The sequence below is a fragment of the Macaca nemestrina genome, chromosome 13, assembly GCF_043159975.1.
Source record: "Macaca nemestrina isolate mMacNem1 chromosome 13, mMacNem.hap1, whole genome shotgun sequence".
NCBI classification, from domain to species: Eukaryota; Metazoa; Chordata; class Mammalia; order Primates; family Cercopithecidae; genus Macaca; species Macaca nemestrina.
In genome coordinates, this window is record NC_092137.1 from 46275191 (window position 1) to 46298230 (window position 23040).

Consider the following 23040-nt stretch of genomic DNA (forward strand, 5'->3'; position numbering starts at 1 on the left):
AAACAAGCAGGATTTCTTCATAATCTCCCTCGAGGGCCTGCTCTAGGACACGAAGTAATTTTTCTAATCTCTTATCTTCAAGTTACTGGAGGAATTTGCTGTTATTTCTGCAGCACTCAGGCCTGAGCTTTGTGGAATTTGCATGCCAGGGAAGTGAGGGCATTGGAAAATGAGCGAAGAATAAAGGAGCATTACAGGGCTCTTCAATGGTGAATTTTCAGGTCAAGCATAAAAGAATTGTTTCCCATTCTTTCTGATATGTTAAGGGCCTCACACGTGCTAACTCTTTGCTGGATCCTGTATGGTTTACAGAAGGAGAGTTTTCTGGCTGTTATTCTTAGGGAATCTACCATCAATATAGAAAAATACAATTTTCCAAATGGGAAAGGATAAATTCAGATGAGATAGCTGAGGTGCAGGGTAAAGAAAACAGGATTCCACTAAACATCTACAGTTCAGGTCCCAGTCACCTCCCTAGTCTTGTTTACTCACCCCCACCCCACCTCAGGTTCTTTATCTGCAAACCCATGATGATACCGACTGCCCAGGGCTATTGTGGGAAGGAAAGGGATTCTGTATGTGATAGCACACAGTGGTGGCCAGTCCTGAGAAGTATAAGTGTCTGGAAGCTGTTGCGTGAATCCTGTTGATCAGCATCTGCACAGCCTCACCCCTACCTGTGAGCCCCATTGTCTTTGCTTTCTTCCCAGGGAACTTTGCGTTTCCATACACCGTGTCATTCCCCAGTCCCAAGGAAAGGAATCCTGACTTTCTCACTGGGCTATGCTAAAAGTCTCAGTCAGTTTCATCTCTGTTCCACATCGTTTGTCCCTTTCCCCTATGTTACAGTCGTGTATACTTCATATGTTTCATCCCACAGCATCTATCTCAGTGCCTTATACACATAAGAGACCTTAAGTATTTTTCAAAAATAAAAGGATTTTTATGGATTTAGTGACTTGCACTGGCATGGGATGTATATTTTAAGAAATGAGTGTTAGACCCCTGGAGGAGGCAGAATTTCTGGGATATCATGGATCTGGCACTGTGCTAGAGCTTTCGCAGAGGTTACATCATTCCATCATGGCAATACTATCCTCATTTAACAGATAAGAAAACTAAGTCTTCCAGATATGTTGGACCAGCCCAACCTTACCCAGCTGGTAAGTGGCAGAGTTGGGATTCAGATTCACAGCTGCCCCACTTCCGGTCTGACATCTGGAAGAGAAACATTGGGCACCCACTCAGCATCTCAGATCACATGTAGGCACAACTTCTTATACATAAATTATTATACACAGAATTACATACATGCATAGCCAACCTGGGAGGCAATTCTTAGAAGCCAAAATATGTGTTTCAAATTATTCTAGACACATTGCTAGAGACCTGAACCGTCAGTTTCTTTGCTGGGCGCGGTGGCTCACGCCTGTAATCCCAGTGCTTCAGGAGACCAAGGCAGGTGGATAATTTGAGGTCAGGAGTTCGAGACCAGCCTGACCAACATGGTGAAACCCTGTCTCTACTAAAATTACAAAAAAAAAAAAAAAAATTATCTGGACAGTAGTGGTGCATGCCTATAATCCTAGCTACTTGGGAGGCTGAGGCAGGAGAATCGCTTGATCCTGGGAGGCGGAGGTTGCACCAAGATAGCGCCACTGCACTCTAATCTGGATTACAGTGTGAGACCCTGTCTCAAAAAAAAAAAAGTCAGTTTCTTGTCACGTTAGAAGTAGAAGTAGAATTTGACCCACCACTGGTCTCATCCCATCTCCAGCAGATATCTTGATGAAAGACCTTCCTTGCATACCAGTTCTCCCTCAGTCTTAGACCATTTCTTCACTGCCTTGCAGCAAAATCACATTAGGGATCTATTTGTACTCACTGATGCCTTTCCATTTTCCTCCCCTAATAAATTAGTTTGTATAGTTGGTCTTAGAAGTCAAACATTTTGTTTTTCCCCTGACACTATAACTGCTAGGTCTTATTTTTTTCCTGCTCAGATAGGTTTTATAGAATATTTTTAAAGTACATTGTTTAGGGAATTTCCTTTCTTGCCATGTTGTGATTTTCTGGAAGAGATCTTCCAGAAGAGCCTTCACTGTGTCACCCTGCTTCGAAGTGGGTCTGTGCCTGGAAGTGTCTGTGATCCATTGGGCTCCATGTTCTCCTCACCACAAAGACTTCTTTTCCCAGCCCAGAGGAATTTTAGTCCAAGCGTCAAATAGAGATTTCCAACTCATACCTCTCTCATTTTATCTAATAGGTGGTCACAGGCAGTTATGTAGGGTCAGCCCACGCTGCCTCTTACCAGCCATGTGACCTCAGACAAGTTATCTTTTCTGAGCCTCAGTTTCCTCATACATTTAAAAATGTGGGTTGAAGATGCCAAATGTGAGCAGGCTTGGTAGAGTCAGGATTCCCGTCTCCCAGGAATAAAATGGCAGAGGATGCGCCAGGCGAATGCACCCTTTCCTTGTAGCTAGGGCATGGTTTCCAAATCTCTGTCTGGCTCCAGGCCAGGCCACGTTAAGAGCCCTGATCACTTCTTAAGACTCAGATTAGAGCAGTGGTCATCAACCAGAGGGCCTGCAAGGGACATTTAGCCATGTCTGGAGACAGTTGGTTGTCACGACTGGAGAGGGGGCGTACTAATAGCATCTAATGCATTTAATGCATAGATGCATAGCGTCTCATAGCATCTAATGCATAGAGACCAGGGTGCTAGTAAATATCCTGCAGTGCACAGGACAGCCCCCCACAGCAAAGAATTATCCAGCCCCACATGTCAATCTGGTCACAGCATGGCAAGGTTAAGACACACTGGACTCGAGGGAAGCTGAAGAGCCTCGTTCTTATCACCTTCCTATAGCCCACATCCCATTTGGCTCTTGGCACTGGGGGAGGAAGTGGGGTTCCATGGAAGTTCTCGTAAGTCTTCATTCAAGTGGAGAGTAAAGTAGCCATCCATCCAGGTGTCAGGCAACAAGGGCTATCACAAAGGCATTCAGGCTGAGGGGGAAATGCTAGGAGTGGCCCTCCTAAAATCAGGGACCACCAAAGATGCTATCACGATTATTACTTAGCATTTTTCTTGAGGTTCCAGTCAACACAATCAGACAGAAGAAATGAATTAGAAGTATAAGTACTAAAAAGGAAGAGGTAAATTAATCATTAATAGCAGACAATTTGAAAAATCCAGGAGAATCAACTGGAAAACTGTTACAAAAACTGAGGGTTCGGTATAATGGCAGGGCACAGAATGATAAACAAAAATCAATACCTAGCCTATACGTGTGCAACCAGATAGAAGACATAACAGAAGAAAGCCCCCATTTACCAGAGGAATTTAAAATATAAAATAATAGCCTGTATTATTTTGAAGTGGATTCCATTACAATTAACATATAAACCCAAAACAACTGTGCTCTAAATAAGATACCAGTTTATTTCTTTTTCATATGAAAGTTATCTGAAGGCTGATGGTCCAGTGACCATTCCTAGGACTTAGTCCTTGTCTTTATGGTTGTAGGTGGCTGCTACTACTTTAGGTATTATATCCTCATTCATGCAATATACAGAATATCTAGAAGAACATATATGTATGTGTGTGTATATATGTATGTGTATATATGTGTGTGTGTATATATACATATGTATATATGTATAAATATATATGTGTATATATACCCCCCCCCACACACACACACATATATATAGAGAGAGAGAGAGAGAATATATAGAAGGAGGAAAGAAAAAGAAGAGTAAGGCTCTTCCTTTTAAGGAGACTTCCACACATCTGATTGCCTAGAACCTAGTCATATAACTACACCCAGCTCCAAGCGCAGCTTTTTTTTTTTTTTTTTGAGACAGAGTCTTGCTCTATCGCCCGGGCTGGAGTGCAGTGGCCGGATCTCAGCTCACTGCAAGCTCCGCCTCCCGGGTTTACGCCATTCTCCTGCCTCAGCCTCCTGAGTAGCTGGGACTACAGGCGCCTGCCACCTTGCCCGGCTAGTTTTTTGTATTTTTTAGTAGAGACGGGGTTTCACCGTGTTAGCCAGGATGGTCTCGATCTCCTGATCTCGTGATCCGCCCGTCTCGGCCTCCCAAAGTGCTGGGATTACAGGCTTGAGCCACAAGCGCAGCTTTTAATTCTAGTTCATGGCTACGTAGCTATGTGCCTGGCTTAAAAAATAGAAAGTAAATGTTCTCTTACAAAGGAAGAAAGTGAGAATAGATATTGGGACAACCAGCAATCTGCCATAAAATGTCATAAGAAATTTACAAGATCTATATGAGAGAATTTTAAAATGCTTCTAAGGGACACAGATGACATGAAAATGGAAAGACACAAAGTATTATTGGATAAGAAGGGAAGACTCAACATCATAAAAATATCAACTCTCCCTAAGTTAATTTATAACTTCACACATATTCACAATAAAGACATCACCAGGATTGTTTTTTAACTAGACAAATGATTCTAAAGTTCATATGGAAAAATAAACAGGAATGGCCAGGAAATTTTGAAAAATAATATGTAGACTGGTACTACCGAGTGTCAAAAGGCATTATAAACCTGCAATAATTAAAAGAGTGTGGTATAGAGTGACGTTGTAGAATAAAAGGTACAGGAAAAATCCAAGTGCATGAGAGGATTTAGTACTAGTATTTGTTGATGAAGGTGGTATTTCAATCAGTGAGGAAAAGTGACCTATTCTGCATATGGTATTGAGACAACTTACTAAGTTTCTGAAAACAAGTGAAGTTGGATATATATCACACATCTTTTATCAGAGCAAGTCCCAAATATATCAAAGACTTACATTTATCAAATGAAAACATAAAAGTACTAGGAGGAACCTTGGGAGAATACTTTTATAACTTTGAAATGGGTAAAGCCTTTCAAATTAAGACTTAAAATCCAAACCCATGTTATAAAACATCAATTCAATTACATAAAAATAAATAATATTGGCATGACAAAACCACCATAAGCAATGCCAAAAGTCAGACAAAAAACTGGGATGTTTGCAATTCTTATCTTACTGTATGCCCTTTCATGCTTGAAGTTTGTTTCCTAATATAGAAAGAGCTCCTAAAAATCGATAAAAAACAACCACCACGAAAGAAAAATGGGCAACAATTCATGGAAAAAAAATACAGATCTCTTTTGAATATATGAAAATATGCTGAAACTTACAGAGAAACTTAATAATATAATGAGATATTGTTTTCACCTATCAAACTACCAAAACTTGATAATATACCATGTTGGCAAGGATGTGGGAAGCAGGCACTGTCATATGTTGCTGATGGAAGTATAAATTGTTCTGCCTCCAAGAAGGGCAGTTTGGCGACATCCATCAAAATTCACATTCTTGTAGTACCTGATTCAGAAATTTCTTTTCTAGGAAATGTGTACAGTTACCTTCACACATGTGTGAAATGTCCTATGTAGACGGTTATTCACAGCAGCATTGTTTGATAGCATATGCTAGAAGTATCCTAAATGTCCCCCAATAAATACAGTGGAGTATTATGTAGCCACAATAAAGAATTAGAAGGCTCTTTAAGTGCCAAGACAGAAAGAGCTTCAATATATATTAAGTGCAAAAGATAAAGTCCCAAAGAACGTGTACAGTATAGTTAAATGAGGGGAAATGAATATATAATCATATTTTCTTATTTATATATAAAGTATGATCAAGAGAATATACAGGGCATGAATAAAAAGAAATCGCCTGTAGAGAGAGAAAAGGGTGTCAGGGAATGGATGCAGGAGGGAGAATTTTTACTGCATGCCCTTTCATATTTTTGGTTTTTTGAACACATGAATGTATTACCTATTGAAGAAAAATTGAACGAAACTGTAAATAGATAAATGAGTATAGGCTAGTCACATTGGCTCACATATTAGGAAAGAAATTTTGCTGGGTTTCCCCCCTTCTATTAAAAAAATGACCCCCCTCTTTAAAAAATGTCCTATTCCTCAAAAGTACCCTGGCCTTGCATTTGAGGACCGAGTACACAGGGACTAATATCTGGGCAGTTGTCCCTCTTTGCAAAGCTGTCAGTCTCCAGCAAGTTTGATGAGTACTTGCTACCTGCCTGACCATGTCCCCTGAACACTGAACACCATGGGAACCCTCAGGAGAATAGACAGCCTGCCCGGTTCTGCCTGCCAGCAGGACCCCAAAGTAAGCAAGGCTGGGAAACCATTATTCCCAATCTTCCTCCCCAGGAGTGTCTACAGGCCCCTAGCAAAGAGGCAGCACTGAAAACATACAGCCAGGAGACTCCTGGGGTAGGAATAAGGAGTGGAAATTCAGAGATCCTGGGGTAGCAGTGCTGATAAGAAAACCATGAAGGAATCTCTTAGGGAAAGACTAGCTCTTTCTCTTCCTACCACCTTCCACCTCCACTGCATCTTGCCCCTACCCCCACCCCTGAGCCATCATAGGCACTGAGCTTCCCTGAGCCATCCCATCCACTGAAACCCCACTCATGAACTGCTTGCCACTGAGAGCCCAGTGCCAGGCAAGTTTAGTCCCAGAGGTGTGAGCTCTTTTCTTTATAATGGAACTGAAGACCCCCCCAGAGAAATAGGAAGTCCTGGCAATGGCCCTTCTGGGTCCCGGAAGTCTTTGGACCCACTCTAACTTTTTCTGTCATTAAGGAAAGGAACATAAGTCCCTAACTCTTCCTGGACTTGGTTTTACATGGACAGTTAGAGTTTTCAAGAAATACAGAGGGGTAATTGGAGGAAGTGACCAGGGGCAGGCTTCAGGCCTCAGTGGCAAGACAGCAGGAGGAAGCATTTTGGCCAGGGCCTCCCCTAGTCACAGCCAAGGGCAGCTGCTGCGTGCTGCCTGCAGACCATGCTTGGCTGTGGCAGCCACCCTGGACCACATTTCTCCTGGGGAGAAGAAAGGGTAGAAAGCAAAGGGAGGGTAAGCTTCTGGGGCCAGTGCAGGGGCAGGCAAAGAAGAGCAGGAGCTGGGGAGCAGTGAGGCCTTCCTCCTTCTTTGCCCCGCCTGAGGCAACCCCGGGCAGAAGGAAAGGCGGAGCCTTGCAGCCTGAGTCAGAAAAGGGGCAAAGTTCAAGCTGGCTTGGAATCTTCTGAATCCACTCAATTTATGCAAAATTAGAAGAAGTCCTTCCTCGGACATAACAAAGGCTTTGAAAAGAGTGCTTAGGGGGTGGCATTTGGGGTAGTTTATGAAGTTGGGCTTGGTGACTGGCATTAGAGGAAGTCAACCAATGTGAAGGCAGGAGGGCAGAGGAGCGCGGCACACGGGGACAAGGATGCTGGCTTGCAGGGCAGATCCACCAAGCCTTCACCACCTGTAATCACCTAACTTCTTCTGGCTTCCATTGACTTATTTCTGTAAGGGTAGTTGCCACGTGTGCTTGTTCTAGCTCACAGTACTGTGCAATGGAACTGTTTAATGGAATTCACAGTGCTGAGCGTGGACCGTGAACTGCGAGGTGCTTCCCACACATAAAGAAGCATCATTGTTGTTCCTTTTTCAATTAGTATCACCATTGTGCTGATCGTGTGTGCCATGGGGGTTGGCAGCACTGGATACTACAAAATAGAGGAAATAGAGGGGCATGTGACTCAGTGGGGCCCCTGCTGTCAGCTTCTCAAGGACTCGGACATTTGCAAGTAGGCAGACAGTTCACCCGGTTCCCTTGAACTTGGTTCCTTCATGAAGAAAGTGAGTGTGACAATGTTAAAGACCTTCTACTTTACACACATCATCAGTCCTTCAAATAAGCCTACAAGCAGGAGCGTGTCATTCTGATTCACCAGATAAGGTCACAGACCAGCAAGGTGACTTTACCAGGACAAGGCTGCAACCAGTGCTACAAACTCAGGCCCTGAGTCCCAACCCAGTATTTGTCTCACTGATCCATCACCCATAGCCAGAGCTGGGCCTTGACCACACACAGTGGCCAGGGTCGGGGTGAGGGAACCCTGGTCCCAGGGGCTCAGCTTGGTTGGGCTCACTGTTCTTTCTGTAGTTCATGAGCATTTGCTTAGAGCAGCACATTTTATATGCTCTTTTCTCTCAAGAAGTCCCAGCTGTAAGCAGAAACGGGGTCATGGGTACAATGCAGGCAGGTCCTAAAGTGCTTCCTGCCCCACCTTTGCGCTCAGGCCTGGATCCCCGGCAATGACCGGAGTTCACATCTTGACACCAGCAGGCCCCCCTGCTTTCTGTGTGCAGAGGAATGGGCCTTATTTGCAAGATCCGTCACCCTCCATCCCAGAATGGCTGTTGCGGGGAGCCCAGGGTGGAGACCACAATGCAGTCTGGGTTCTTCTACGGGATCAGGCTTGCAGGTTCCAGGCATGGTGGCAGGGAATTCTTACCTAGAACCCCAAAGTGTAAAACAGGCCCCAAGGGAGCTGCACTGCTCAAGACTGGCATGCCCCTATGGCTCTTGCTTGCCGCACAGAACCACGTGGGCTCTGTGGGTCCAGGTGATTATAAGCAATGTGCTTGCCTTCCTGCCTCCAGACCTTTCCCCCACCCAGCCTGCTGGCCCCTAGGAAAGAGATCTTACAAATGCGTTGTGCTCATGCAGGCAGGATGCTTATTGCTGTTAGCATGCATTTCAAATTCTTTTTCCTAGCATTCCAGGCTCTTTGAGCAAAACATTCCTGTCTTGCTTCACCATTCACTGCGGCCCAATTCTCTGGCCTCCTCACTACCTTTTGCATCAGGTATATTGGCCTTCTCCTCTCTCCCATCTTCTCTCCTCACCGTGTATCCGACCCTTACCTCCTAGCCAAGTTTCTCTTGAGGGGCGCTATTTCCTGGAGGCCCTCACTGCCTGCACTAGCTGTTTGTGGTCTCCCGCTCTGACACACAATAGCTCGCTTGGTGCTCTATAAAGTAGCGCCTGACTCTTAGGTGGTTTTATCTGTTTCATTGATGTCTCTATGTGTCATGCAGGGACCCCCAGCTGATCCCCATGGCTAGTTCATGAGGGACAGGGGTAGATGCTTCTTTCTTTCACAGCAGGGTCTGATTGATATGAATATGGGTGCATAGCAGGGCTTCCATATATACCTACTGACTTAGATCTATGAAACCACAGCAGTTGATATATTCCTGGGGTTACGGAAGTTCCTCCCTCTTGCTGAAGAAAGCGGAGGTGCCATTAGGGGCTGACTAACGTGAGAGACAGCCCCTGGACTCAGATGGGTTTCAAGAAATGCAAGCTTCTTTCAGGACTTTTTTTCTGGAGATTTCCCTAAGATATGCACATACCTTCAACTCAAGAAGATTATATTGGGGTGAGTGGCATATTGACAATATGATTCTGGCCTATCTTGCAGGGATTTGAAACTGGACAACATCCTTCTGGATGCAGAAGGTCACTGTAAGCTGGCTGACTTTGGGATGTGCAAGGAAGGGATTCTGAATGGTGTGACGACCACCACCTTCTGTGGGACTCCTGACTACATAGCTCCCGAGGTAAGACCTGTGTGCAAAGGTTCACCTCCTCCTGGTGCCAGGACCGAGGCTGGGGTCCAAACCCATGCACTGGGGTCATCTAGTGGTACTGGGGGAAGGCTCTGGAAAACCAGGATGGATTCTAGGGAGGAGGGAGAAAAGAGAAGATAAGAAGTTTGCTGATTGATGTCTGTCAAGAAGTCCTAGTGTTGGGGAGATGATGAGTGAAATGAGAGTAACAGGCTATTTCCCAAACCTGGGCAAGTTCTCATTGAACATCTCTTCCCATCCTAGTCCAGAACCACCAATAAATCTTTGACCAAGAGAAATTTGTTGACTTTTATTATTGTTTTCATGTCTTTAAAATCAGAATAGGGTGGGCACAGTGACTCACGTCTGTAATCCCAGCACTTTGGGAGGCCAAGGCAGGCAGATCACTTGAGTCCAGGAGTTCAAGACCAGCCTGGGCAACATGGTGAAACTCTGTCTATACAAAAAATACAATAATTAGCCTGGCATAGTGGTGCAAACCTGTAGTCCCAGCTACTCGGGAGGCTGAGGTGAAAGGATCAATTGAGCCCAGAAGGTTGAGGCTATAGTGAGCCATAATTGCACCATTGCTCTCCAGCCTGGGTGACAGAGCAAGACCCTGTCTCAATTAAAAAAAAAAAAAAAGTAAAAAATAAAATCAGAATAAAGGAGCATTACTGATCACGGGAGCACTTCACTTTATCAGCTATAATTTACTAACAGTAAAACCAGGAACTGTTTGCCATTTCCCGCATAGTGGCAGCTGTACGCTGTGGGTACACAGGATGGAGCAGGAAGAGGAGAGTGACTGCACCTCATTGTATACAGATATCAGAGATATTCACTGTGGCCCATTCCAATAGGTCGCCTTTCGTGAAAGTTGTTTGGGATGTTTTGCTCGGCATGAAGTGTTTGTTTGCCTTATTCCTGCCCAAACTGAGAGATACCTGGTGTGATATGATTCAGGTTTAAGACATGGCCTGTCATAGACAATCAAAATGATCTTCATGGTTCTGAGACATGTAAGATAGGAAAGAAGTACCAATCCCCACTAACATCGCCCATGGCGGATCAGATAGGTATTAGCCCATTCAGAGCTCATTTCTTTCAGTGGGCATTGTTAGAGCACCTGCTAGGCACAAAGCAATGTGGGGATAAAGAAATCACTGAGACACTTGTCCTATTCTAAAGAAACTTTTGGTCTAAAGGGAATGACAGATAAGTAAACAACTAATTAAGCAGAATAAATAGGCACATAAAACAAGATGGTATCCTCAGGGATCAGGAAAGGCTTCTTGGAGCACCTGGTGGATGAATTGAGTTGTAAAGAATGAGGATTTCCTTTGACGGAAGGGGTGGGGAGGGTATTCCTGAAAACAACAGGACTGGAACGGGAGCAGGACAGGAAAGGAGGTTCAATGTCCCTGGGCCCTGGATCCTTTGAGGGTAGGGTCTGTGTTTCTAATCTGGGTACTGCCAGGATCCAGCACACAAATCAGGCTCTTATAGAAAGATTTGTTAAAAAATGAGAACTTATGACCTTCCACCATGAGCAAAGGCCAAGGGACAAAAACATCTTGGGCTTTTCCAGGACAGTTAAAAAGTGTAGCTAGATCATAGGGTTTCCTGGTACTCATTGTAATGAATGAGATTGGGATAAAGACCCAAGGAATGTGGCTTTGATCCTGTAGTATCTGTGGACCCACTCAGGGTTCCAGTGGAGGAGGGTCCTAGTCAGATCCATCCCAGGAGGAAGGCAGGCCACAGCCATGCAGATCAGAAGGCAGGGAGTGAGGGACTGACGGTCAGGAGGCTTCACAGACCAGACAAGACAGGGGAGGCCTGAGGAACATCTCGAAGTGAAGGTGATGAGTAATAGGTGGTTTCCCTTTAGAACTTTTATCTTCTAAGAGATCTGAAGAGTAGGGATTTCAGTCTCTCTGCGAGTGTATTCCCTTAGCAAGAACACTACGAATTCAACCTTCAAGGAACAATAAATGAAAGTGAGAGCTTTCAACAGGGAACTGCTTTTCTCATCTTCTTCATTCATTCTTCATTGTCAGAATACTCAGTTCCAGTTCCTCTGTAAGTTGATGCCAGAGTCTAACAGTTGACAGCCCATGGTATAGTTAAGGACCCAACCCAAGACAGAACGTTCGCTTTATGATGAACAAAACAGCCACTCAGCTTTCATGAAAAGCAATCCATTGATGAGACTCACAATGAACAACTCTGATCTCTGTTCACAATGAAGCACAGACACTCTTCCTTCCTGCTCTAGCCTTTGTGCCCACTATGCAGAAACATCTCTGCACTGGCAATGACAATCCCTGGTCTTGCTGTAGGCAAATTACAGCTGATAAAGGTACTGCTTCCTTCATCGAGGGCTACTGGGAAGATTAAATGAGATTATGCCTCTAAAGCATTAGCCCAGTGCCCGGCCCACAGGGAGTGCTGGCTAAATGGTGGCTTCATTGTTATCATCATTGTTGGGTTGTGTGATGGGATAGGAAACACAATCCTGAGAATTGAGTCTTGAGTCCAGACTTGTCCACAAATGCACACATGTGACCTTGATGAAGTCACAAAATGTTTTTGAGTCTCAGGTTTCTCATCTTTCAAAGGAGCCATAACTCCTGCCCTACCTACCTCATCAAGCTGCTTTGAGAATCTGAGATTAGAGCACGGAAATGCTTGAGAAAGCAGAAGCCTCTATTCAAATGGGAGAGGTGATAAGCTGCTGAGCTAACCTCAAAACCAGAGACACCTTCGGAGGCAGGAGCTCTGCCCCAAGGCTTCTCTTCCTACCACATGGTATGCCCCGTGGCACCCCCTCTGCTTTCTCCACTCCCAGCCCCTGCTCCCCAGGAAGTGGCCACCAGCCTTTGGTAATGGCACCATCAGGCCCAATGCCTTCTCCCTTCTCCCCAGCTCTGACACACTTGAGGGGTTGGCTGCCACTCCAGGTGCCTTCCCGTGGCATGGAAGCCTTGCCCTTCTGCCCAGATCCATTGCCGACAGTTAAGTAGGAAGCAGATAATTAGAGCCAAGCCTTAAAGGAATCTTACAAAAGATGCCACCCAGAACGAGAAGGCTGTGGAAGGGGCCTGGAGCGGGGTGGCAGGGTGGCTCTGCAGTTTCCACAGCACCATCCAGTCTCAGCACACACAAGCCACCTTCTCCCCACCCCTTGAAGGCACAGAACCCAGCTGCCTCCCTCCGAGAAGCTGGAGGGCGGCCACTGTAGCACCCAATGTGCCCTGAGCCCGGGAGAGAAGGGAGCATGCCCGGTAGATACACACAGTGGCCATGCATGCTAGCCAGTCACAAAATGTTGACTGTCTCCTGGATGATAGAACAGGCTGGCCACAGCAATGGGCTCAGGAGCATGTTACAGCTCCTACCCTCTGGTGCCTTTTAGTTGCACTGGGGAGACAGTTGGCCATGAAAAAATAACTAACAACGCAGTGGTATGTGGAAAGTGAGAAAGTGCCTGCAACTCGTAGGGACAGGCAGGGGTCTTAAGTTGGGCGCTGTGTCTTTCCAGGGTGAGGGAGGAGTTGGCATTGGCTTTGGAGCACAGAAGAATCACTGGCTCCTCCGGACAGTGGAGCCCATGGCTCTGACCTTACAGCTCGAGGAACACTAACCACTGGGCTTAGACCAAAGGTATTAGCTAAAAAGATTACCAGACCCAAGTAATGTAGAGTTGGCTGCATTTGCTCACATTCCTTTTCATTCCAAATTCAGAAGATTCCTAAACTGTGAGTGTTTTAACTGTTTCTAAATGTTTCTTCTATCCAAATCTGTCTAGTTAATCCTAAGCAATTTGTAATCTCTAGAAGGGTATTTTGAGTAGACCACAGAAAGTCCAGATACTTGAATTCAGCCTCCTCTTCCCTGGCCACCATGAAATCTGAGAACTAAATTGGAGCCTTGTCCCCAGCCTGAGACATTATCTGCCCAAGGTGTCCTATGGGCTGGAATGATGAGGCATGAACTTTACCTTGTTTTTCAGGGTCCTCAAAGTGTTCCCCCTTTCAGGACATGCACACCAACCTTATTTCTCCTTCACTTTTTGAAATTCTTTATAGAATTATGGACCTGGATAGGCCATCTCATCCACCCTCCTGTTCTGGGCAGAGCCATGCCTAACAAGAAGAGAAAATAATTGTGGAATGGGAATATCACTTCATGATCTCTTCCTTGTAGAGGGGACAGCTCAGCATTTATTTTTCCTCTGAGCCAAACACATCATTGACCTGCTACATATTTTATTTATATATGTTATATTTTAAAGGCATACTGTAAAATACAAAGCTCTCTATAGCTGAAAGGTGATATTAAATTCTAGTCTTTTCTATTGGATCTCGTCTCCATATATGTGATATATATGTATGAATATATATGTGTGTGTATATATATATATACACATCATTGACTTGCTACATATTTATATGTGTGTGTGTATCATGTATTTATGACATATGTGTATGGAGAGCAGACCAAATAGAATAGCCAATCAGAAAAGATCCTTTTTTTTTTTTTTGGAGATAGGGTCTCACTCTGTTACCCAGGCTGAAGTGCAGTAGCGTGATTATGACTCACTACAGCCTCAACTTCCCGGACTCAAGTGATTTTTCCACCTCAGCCTTCTGAGTAGGTGAGACTACAGACATACCACCATGCCCAGCTAATTTTTTTTTTTTTTTTTTTTAAGAGACAGGGTCTTACCATATTGCCCAAGCTGGTCTCGAATTCCTGGACTCAAGTGATCCTCCCACCTCAGCCTCCCAAAGTGCTAGGATTACAGGTGTGAGCCACTGCGCCCAGCCAGAAAAGAGGTCTTGTATTCAGTAGCATCATGTCATACGTGCATTTAATCTGAGTGAATTTGACTCTACACCTTTGGCTAGAGGAAAAAAGAGAGACAGAGAGCATAGATAAGACAACTGACTGTTGTCAAAGGCAAAATGTACCAATCAAGGAGATGGTTTGATTCTGGCTATTACAATAGGGGGTTCATTAGTGAAAGTGGCCCCAAAGGAAAGGAAGGGGGCCTAGGGTTTCGTAGAGGCAAAGCAGGGGATTCCTCAGTGTATCTTATGGGAATCATGATGAACAATAGAGATGGGTTTTTTCTTAGAATATGCAAGAGTATAGTAGTCCTTTATAGGTAGACCGTGACAGGGTGGGGAGACTTATTCATCGCAGTTTCCTCTCCGGAAGCACAGGGCTCAGGTAAATTCAGCGTTGCACCCTTTAAAGAAGCCCTCCGCTCACCTTTCCACTGAGGCAGTGAGCTGTGCCCTGCACTGTGTGTGAGACGGGAGACGCGACCTCGCTGCACTCTGAGTCACTTACAGCTCGCTCGTTCTCTCAGTCTGCATTGTGCTCCCCTGACCCTGATTTTAGTGTCAAAATATGCAGTTTTTTCAAATGTGGCCCTCATGCCAGTCAGGAACTTTCTCTGGTGCTCATGTTCCCATTGGAAGACAGACTGTCGATACTGACTTTGGAAAGACGGTAGCCGGCCCCCAACATAGTGCCTCCAAACTCAGCTGCCACTGAATTTGCTGATTTAGAACTTCACATGGACTAGGACTCAATGGTAGGGAGGAGTGAGTTAAAATTGAAGTCCTTCCCACGGGCGTTCGTAGCACGGGTGTCACTGGGGTGGGAGCCTTTGATGGTGCCTGACATTGCCGGTTTCCTGAACAGATCCTGCAGGAGTTGGAGTACGGCCCCTCCGTGGACTGGTGGGCCCTGGGGGTGCTGATGTACGAGATGATGGCTGGACAGCCTCCCTTTGAGGCCGACAACGAGGACGACCTATTTGAGTCCATCCTCCATGACGACGTGCTGTACCCGGTGTGGCTCAGCAAGGAGGCGGTCAGCATCTTGAAAGCTGTGAGTCCCTGCCCCTCACCCATGGCTGTGCTCTCCCGGGCTCCTCCCCTACACACACACACACACACACACACACACACACACACACACACACTCCCTTCTCCCTTTCTCTGTCCAGCTTTCTCCCTCCCACTTCTGCTCGTCACCATGGAATGGGAAGGACTAAGGGCAGTTGCCACTGGGAGTTCAGGCGCAGTGCAGAGGGCTGCTGCCAAGAGAATGGGGCCTGAGATGACTTGCTCTTCTGGTGGGAAAAGGAGCACATGTCTGTGCTTCCTGAGATGAGGCACTGTTTACATCTGTGTCCTCCAGCCTTTCAGAGGGAACAGAAGCAACTCAACTTTGCTGACATCACCTCTGCCACTTCCGTCACTTCCTTACCTGTGGCCTGTCTTCATCAGGGACCTGTGAGGGAGAACAGAGAGGAGGGGAGGGAGGGTGGGCACTGCCCAACTGTGTCCATGACAGCATCGCTGTGGCTCAAGAGCCAATCAGAAAAGATCTGGTCCACTGGAAATTCATGCAGTCCCGCTGGATGTAGACACATAATACAGAGACAGACTCTGCCCTAGGAATCATCCCTCACATGGGAAAACCCCTTATGCTTTCTCAGCACAGCCATCTCTACGATGTAACAATGCTTGTACTGTGTCAAGTGAGTGATGTTACCTGTACCCTTTTGAAATCCGTGAAAGCTGAGGTGCAGGGAAGTTAAGCAAGAAGTCTGCCCAAGGTCACCCCTCTGAGCTAAGACAGGACGAGGGTGACAGCCCAGGGACCATGACTTCCAGAACTTGGCTTCTTCCATGCATCCGAATGCCCCAAAATTCAGTCGTTTGCACATTGTAGTCACAAAATTTGCTATCTTCAAGTGTCTTCTGCACTATTAGTTGCTTTTCTTGTTCTTTTAATCAACTTCCAATATTTACCTGATTATATGTATTTTACGAAGAATTTTTTTTTTTTCTTTTTTGAGACAGAGTCTCGCTGAGATGGCCAGGCTGCATCGTAGTGGTGCTCTCTTGGCTCACTGCAACCTCCTCCTCCCGGGTTCAAGTGATTCTCCTGCCTCAGCCTCCTGAGTAGCTGGGATTACAGGCACCTGTCATCATGCCTGGCTAATTTTTGTATTTTTAGTAGTGACGGAGTTTTACCATATTGGCCAGGCTGGTCTTGAACTCCTGACCTCAGGTGATCTGCCCACCTCAGCGTCCCAAAGTGCTGGCATTACAGACATGAACCACCATGCCCAGCCTGTATTTTACAAAGAAATTTTATACCATTATCATAGGTAGAAAATCAGTATCCCTTGCCATAATGAATTAATGTAATTTTTTTTCGAGCTGGATTCTTGCTCTGTGGCCCAGGCTGGAGTGCAGTGGCGTGATCTCAGCTCACTGCAACTTCCGCCTCTCAGGTTCAAGAGATTCTCCTGCCTTAGCCTCCCGAGTAGCTGGGATTACAGGCACACACCACCACGCCCAGCTAATTTTTGTATTTTTAGTAGAGATGGGGTTTCGCCATGTTGGCCAGGCTGGTTCCTAACTCCTGACATCATGATCCACCCACCTCAGCTTCCCAAAGTGCTGGGATTATAGGCGTGAACTACCATGCCCTGCCTAATGTAAATTATTGTATACAAATTTTTGAAAGATCTAAAACCATTTTGTAGGTATCTGAGGATGCATGTACCATGTTTTAGAAAATTCCACATCAGAACATGTTACCCTTTTCTGTAGTTTTTTTTTCTCCTTCCTTTCCTTTTTCCCTCGCCTCATTCCGTCTTTCCCCTCTGCTCTTACTCTTCTCCCTCTCTCTTTCATTCGTTCATTCAATGAACTACTATCTATTGAGCGCTTCCAACATGCCAGGCATGGTGCTAGATGCCGAATAAGTATTGGTGAGCCCTGGTCTCTGCCTTGTGAAGTTTCCAATCCAGTGAGATTATTTGTTATTTTTAATAAATTAAAAATATATCAATATGTAGCCACAATTGGGATAAGAGAAGTGAAGGAGGCAAATAGAGTATGTTCATTCATGCATTCATTTATTAAACAAATATTTATTGAACATCTAGTAATGACTATTTTATTCATTTATTCCATAAATATTTATTGGCAGGCATTATGCCAGGCACTGGAGATACAAAGAACACAGTCCCTGCTAACAGACTAGTGAATAAATGAACAGACAAATGACTGTATATTATACTCAATGGTAACAAGTGCAAAAAGACACATGCAGCGGCTCAGCAAATGAGGAGTAACAGGCTGCATGGGGAGCTCTTGGGTCTGGAAACACCTATCCCATGAGGGGACACTAAGGGGAGGTTTCAGTCAGGTGGCTACTGGGGGGAAGGATGTCTGTTCAGAAGGAACAGTGAGTGTGCATGCCTTGGACTAGAAAACATCTGCCAGGGTGGACAGCCCAAAAGGAGCTCAGGGAGAGTGGGTGCAAGGAGGGTGATGGGATGGTGGTATCTGAGTATGCAGGGCTGCTGCTGCTTCTTTTTTTTTTGGGACTGAGTCTCACTCTGTCGCCCAGGCTGGAGTACAGTGGCGCGATCTCGGCTCACTGCAACTTCCCCCTCACCAGTTCAAGAGAGTCTCCTGCCTCAGCCTCCTGAGTAGCTGGGACTACAGGAATGCAGCACCATGCCTGGCTAATTTTTGAATTTTTAGTAGAGACGGGGTTTCACCGTGTCAGCCAGGATGGTCTCGATCTCCTGACCTCGTGATCCCCTGCCTCTGCCTGCCAAATGCTGGGATTACAGGTGTGAGCCACTGCGCCTGGCCTGAGTATGCAGGGCTTCTTATGCCACCATGAGAGCTTCTATTCGATTCCCAGTGCAGGGCTAGCCCTCGGAGAACCAGGCAGGGGAGTGACCTGGCTGGTACACCTAGAAGGTAGATCTGGCTGCTGGGGAGAGCATGGTTTGGAGGGTGCCTCTCCTGCCAGCCTCCAAAGTCCTCCGCCCTTGCCCCAAGCCAGTGAGAAGGCCTCAGGGGTACTAGTTTTATTTAGGGGAACTAGTTTGTCCAACTTTCCAAATTCAATGTGTGTTCTGGGCCGGGCCTCTCACTCCGAGCTTGGTTCTTGCTACTCATGGAAATGACTTCTGTTGCACTTTTCTGCCTTGATGTCTTCACACCCGCATTTCTCCTCGGCGCCCTGTGGCTCTTTGAAGCTTTCAGGATCCCTGCCTTGGAGCCTCCCAGCCACATTCACTGGCTCAGTCAAGCCCTTCTGTGTTAAAGCCCTCCTTGTCCTTGCCCTCTGGGACTGGGTCTCCTCTGGTGTTGGGCAGCTGCTTCTCCATCTCCTTTGCTACCCCTTCTGCTGCCCTCTGAGTGCCGACATTTTCAGAGGTTGACTCAGTAGTGTGTTCTCAGTGAGGCTTTTTTTTTTTTTTAATACAAAAAGCTAAAACTTGTCCCCTTCCCTATCCACCTTTATCCTGCTCAGTTGATCCCTAATAGCAGTTTCACTTTCTAATCCACTATATGTATATTATGTATTATGTTTATTGTCTGTTTTCTTCCACAAGATTGAGCTTCATGAGGGCAGGAACGTTTTCCAGCCTATTTCTCAGACGCATCCCAAGGACTGAGAACAGTGCCAAGCACATTGTAGGAGCTATGTAACTGGTGAAAAACAGAAACAGCTCTTAGCTCTCTGTTCTTCCCATTTTATCACAGATTGCAAAGTTAAATGCCTGCAGGAACCCAGCAGGAGCCCTGGAAGGTGAACAGGACTGGGTGGGGCAGGGTAAATGGAGACCCCTGATGATCCCCTAGCAGCAATGAGGACCTCACCTCACCAGATCTGGCTTTCCAAGAGAAGCACAAAATCCAGATTTTTATGTAAAATCTCGAAACGTTAACTGATTATAACTAGTTCAATGAAACGATTATAACTAGTTCAACTGAGAGCCAAGGAAAACTTCGACCTGGGTGCCTCTTGGGTGACAGTCTTTGAGGGACCCCTGCTCTTCCCAGCTCCTTGCTGGTGTCACTCACCAGCCCCTGTTCAGCCAGACCCATCTTCCAGCCTCCAGGCCTGTGTTTCCGGTTCCCTACTCACTTCCCCCCCTCGGCTGGCCAGGGGTCCCTCACATTCAGTATACACCCAAACAGCTCTGGATGGTCCCCCTCAAATCTGCTCACTCTCAAATTCCGTGGCTCAGTAAATGGCACCCTGTCTTCCTGTCTAAGCAGACCAGAAATGGGGTGCTATCCCTCTCTCCCCATCACAGCTAGCCAGACATCAAGTCCATTCCCCCTGCTAACCTTTTCCATCTGAGTTACCTTTCTCCATCCTCCTCCCTACTACCCCCATCGGAGCCACCACCACCTCTCCCTTGGTGAACTGCAGGACCTCCTAACAGGCAGGCGTAGGCCTAACAGGCATGCCTCCTTCTTATCTCTGTAGAGTGATCTCTTAAGAATGCAAATCTAGCCATTTCATGCCTCATCCCCTACTTAAAACTCATCACATTGTGATTAAAGATCTTTATCTTCCACACAGCCTCCAGGGTCCTGCATCAGGCCCCGCCTCCCCCTCAGCCACTCCCCCTCATCTGCTGGGCTCTGCTGGACTATATCCAGGGCCTATAGAATGCAAGTGTCTTTAGTGTTCCTTCTCCCTGACCACTCTCCCCCTGTGCCCTTTTTGCCTAGGTACATTCCTCCTTCAGGTCTCAGCCTAGGTGTTGCTTCTCAGGGAATGATTTGCCAAGTTCCTTGCCCATCACACTGTCAGAGCCTGCTGTGCTTCTCTCGGGGCGTTCATTACAGTCTTCGCTAATTGATTCTCTAGCAATGACATGTTTCTTCTCAGCCTCCCTTACTCTTCTACATGCCCCGTGAGGGCAGGAACCATGTCTCATCACCACAGCACTTGATGCAGAATGGAGACTCGTGTGTCCAAAGGACGGAGAGGAGGGATTTTCATCGATGAGTACAGGGCACCTGCTAGGCCAGGCATTCAGCGAGACTCTCAGTATCCAAAAGGGGCTCCCAGCCTCTTCCATTCTGACTTTCCTACAGGAAAGCACTTTAGGAAGGGCACGTCACCCAGTGGGAAGGAGCATTGCTTAGGGGGACTCAGTTGTCCAACTTTTCAAATTCTGTTTTGTTCAGTTTATATATTTAGGCCTTAAATATTTCATTATTTGCTTGCTTGTTTGATCGCATGCTATTTAAAAAAACACACACACAAAGCATAAAATGGGAAACAGTGAAAGGTGTCTGTCTCATCCTTGCTTCCATCTGCCCATTTCCCACACACTCTCTACTTATGTTTTGAGGCTTTTACATATCCTTCTGGAATTTCTTTAGATATATACAAGCAAATACAAATATAACTTATTTCTTTTTTCTGTATTATACAATTGTAGGAATGCTGTACACATATCTCATTTTCCTGTCAGTGGTGTATCTTGCTTTTTCCACTCAATGAGATCTTGCAACAGGCATATCTTCACTGGTTCTGCCTCTACTTATACTTTGGAGCTGCAACTCCAAATCACTGCAGAGAACTCTCTTGGGTAATTAACTTGGGGTGGACATGGGAGCTTTTGCCTCCTGATTCCTGGAGCCCCATCTCTTCCCAGGTCAGCTGAGTAGCTAAGGGAAAACCTCAGCTGCACCCGAGGCCACCAGAACACTATGCCCAGCAGAGCTGGCCACTATCCCAGGCCCCAACACCAGCCCATCACATCTCCCTGTGAGTCCCCTGCCAGCATACCAGCTGAGCCCTTTTATTTTGGAGACCTTAGAGCAGTGGCCTTTAACTAGGGGCAATTTTGTCCTATTCCCTTAGACATTCAGTAATGTCTGGAGATATTTTTGGTGCTGCTGGCATGCAGTAGGTAGAGGCCATGGAGGCTGCTAAACTGCCTGCAATGCACAGGACAGCTCTCCCCACCCACCCTGCAAAGAAGTATCCAGTCAAAAATGTTAACAGCACGAAGGCTGAAAAACCTTGACCTACAGAGATCCAGAAGTTAGAAGTCATGCCTAACCGGTTAACCAGTTCGTGAGGGTGAGACGTTCATGAGAAGAGCATTTTCCCCCTGAGAAGAGCGTCTGGCTCAGGGGCAGCTTCCTGAGATGCCCAAACCTCTATGTTTATCCCTGACCCTGATATTTCCCCTCCCAGAAAAGGGAGGATGGGAGGAGCTGAGGAAGTGAGGAGTCTACTGCACCCTTGGCCTCAAAACACTTCATGCAGTCACTTGACTACAGGGCCAGACCAGGATTTCCATGACTCTAGCCACTGGGCTGTGTCTCCGAGGGCCTATGTGAAGGTGATGCAGAACTTTAGAGAAGGCCATTTGTATCACAGAAGTATGCAGTGCACAACCTGCGCAACAGTAAGTGGCTGTGCCACAGTCTCCCTCCCTCAGCACTGTGCCCTGAGACCCAACCTTTAGCCCCTCACTCCATCATCACGATTTACTGAGTGTACAATGGGAACCAGGCACTGAGCCAGGTTTGGGGCAGATAAGACAGATTCCTAAATCATAGAGCTCACCAAGGGGAAGAGATGTTTAGACAAATTATAATTTAAATAAACCAGAAGCATGGGGTCTACGGTATCAACAGAGGAGGGAATCTGGGGAGGCTTCACAGACGAGGTAGCATTTTGAGTAATTCCTAGAGAAGGCCTAGGGACTGGAAAGGGACTTTCAACCAGAGGGAAGAAAGAATGCAAAAGGACAGCAAGGTAGATAGACAGGGTTCAGGCTGAGGAGCTCCTGTGTGCCAAACTAAGGAGTATGGACGTCATGGTGGGAGCCATCCAAGGAGTTAAAGTAGGGGTTACCTTGCTGACTTGTAGATGAGAAAGATGAGGCACACTGGTACCATTCCTGACTCATGCCTACTCTCCATCCCTTTCACTCTTTATCTGGGGCTGTCCCCTCCAGTCGCATTGAACTCGAGACCAGGTGCTTTGGTTCCAAGGGCACCAGGCAAGAAATAGTTAGAGGCTCTCTCCCTTGCTGATTAAGCCTGAAATTATACCAAAGATGTATTCCTTTGGATTATAGTTTATTCTCTCAAGTTCTTCTGTTTAGATATTCAGCCTTCACACTATGAAATGTGACATTTTGTCTCTAACACACATACACACACAACACACACGTGCTGTTATTTCGGGTAGCTATCAGAAATATTTCCACCCACTGGCACTTTTTTCCCCCAAGATTTTATTGGTATACGTGTGTTCGATTAAATTAATGTTTACCCTCAGGACTGACTCATTTAATAGGAATAACAAGTTCACCTAGGGTGTGAGGCACACAAGACACCACCCAGAAAATATAAAACACATCTATGTGATTTTTACCTAGAAGCATCGAAAAGGAATAAGCCTTTTTCTTGTTTTTTATCTTTTGACTTTCATGAGCATTTTGTGTAGAGATTGCAAATTCAAACATAAAAACAGTGGAGAGGGGCTGGGTCCAGGAATAGGAAAGGAGCAGGAGGAGGTATTAATACATTTGATCATTTACCTGGTCCTTATTCCTTACCTCAAAAAGGACTGTTGACCTCTCCGTGTAAATGAGTTTATCAGACCGCAGTCTCCCTGATGAGAAGACCTGAGAATCTGAGGGCGATCA

General features: G+C 46.0%; 1 protein-coding gene and 1 long non-coding RNA gene across 3 annotated transcripts in view; one reads left to right on the forward strand and one right to left on the reverse strand.

Annotated features, from left to right (window-relative positions):
* LOC105464958 (protein kinase C epsilon) overlaps positions 1-23040 on the forward strand; it is a 538891-nt gene that overhangs the window by 487492 nt on the left and 28359 nt on the right. For both annotated transcript variants that reach the window (XM_011713128.3, XM_011713127.3), the window contains exons 12-13: positions 9356-9494; positions 15225-15413. In XM_011713128.3, coding sequence (XP_011711430.1) covers positions 9356-9494; positions 15225-15413 — 328 coding nt within the window. The remainder of the gene's footprint in view (positions 1-9355; positions 9495-15224; positions 15414-23040) is intronic.
* Positions 1093-15979, reverse strand: LOC139357832 (uncharacterized). Its single transcript, XR_011611686.1, has 3 exons — positions 15795-15979; positions 14238-14415; positions 1093-1218 (listed from the first exon to the last, which is right to left on the reverse strand). It is a non-coding gene; the product is annotated as an uncharacterized lncRNA (long non-coding RNA).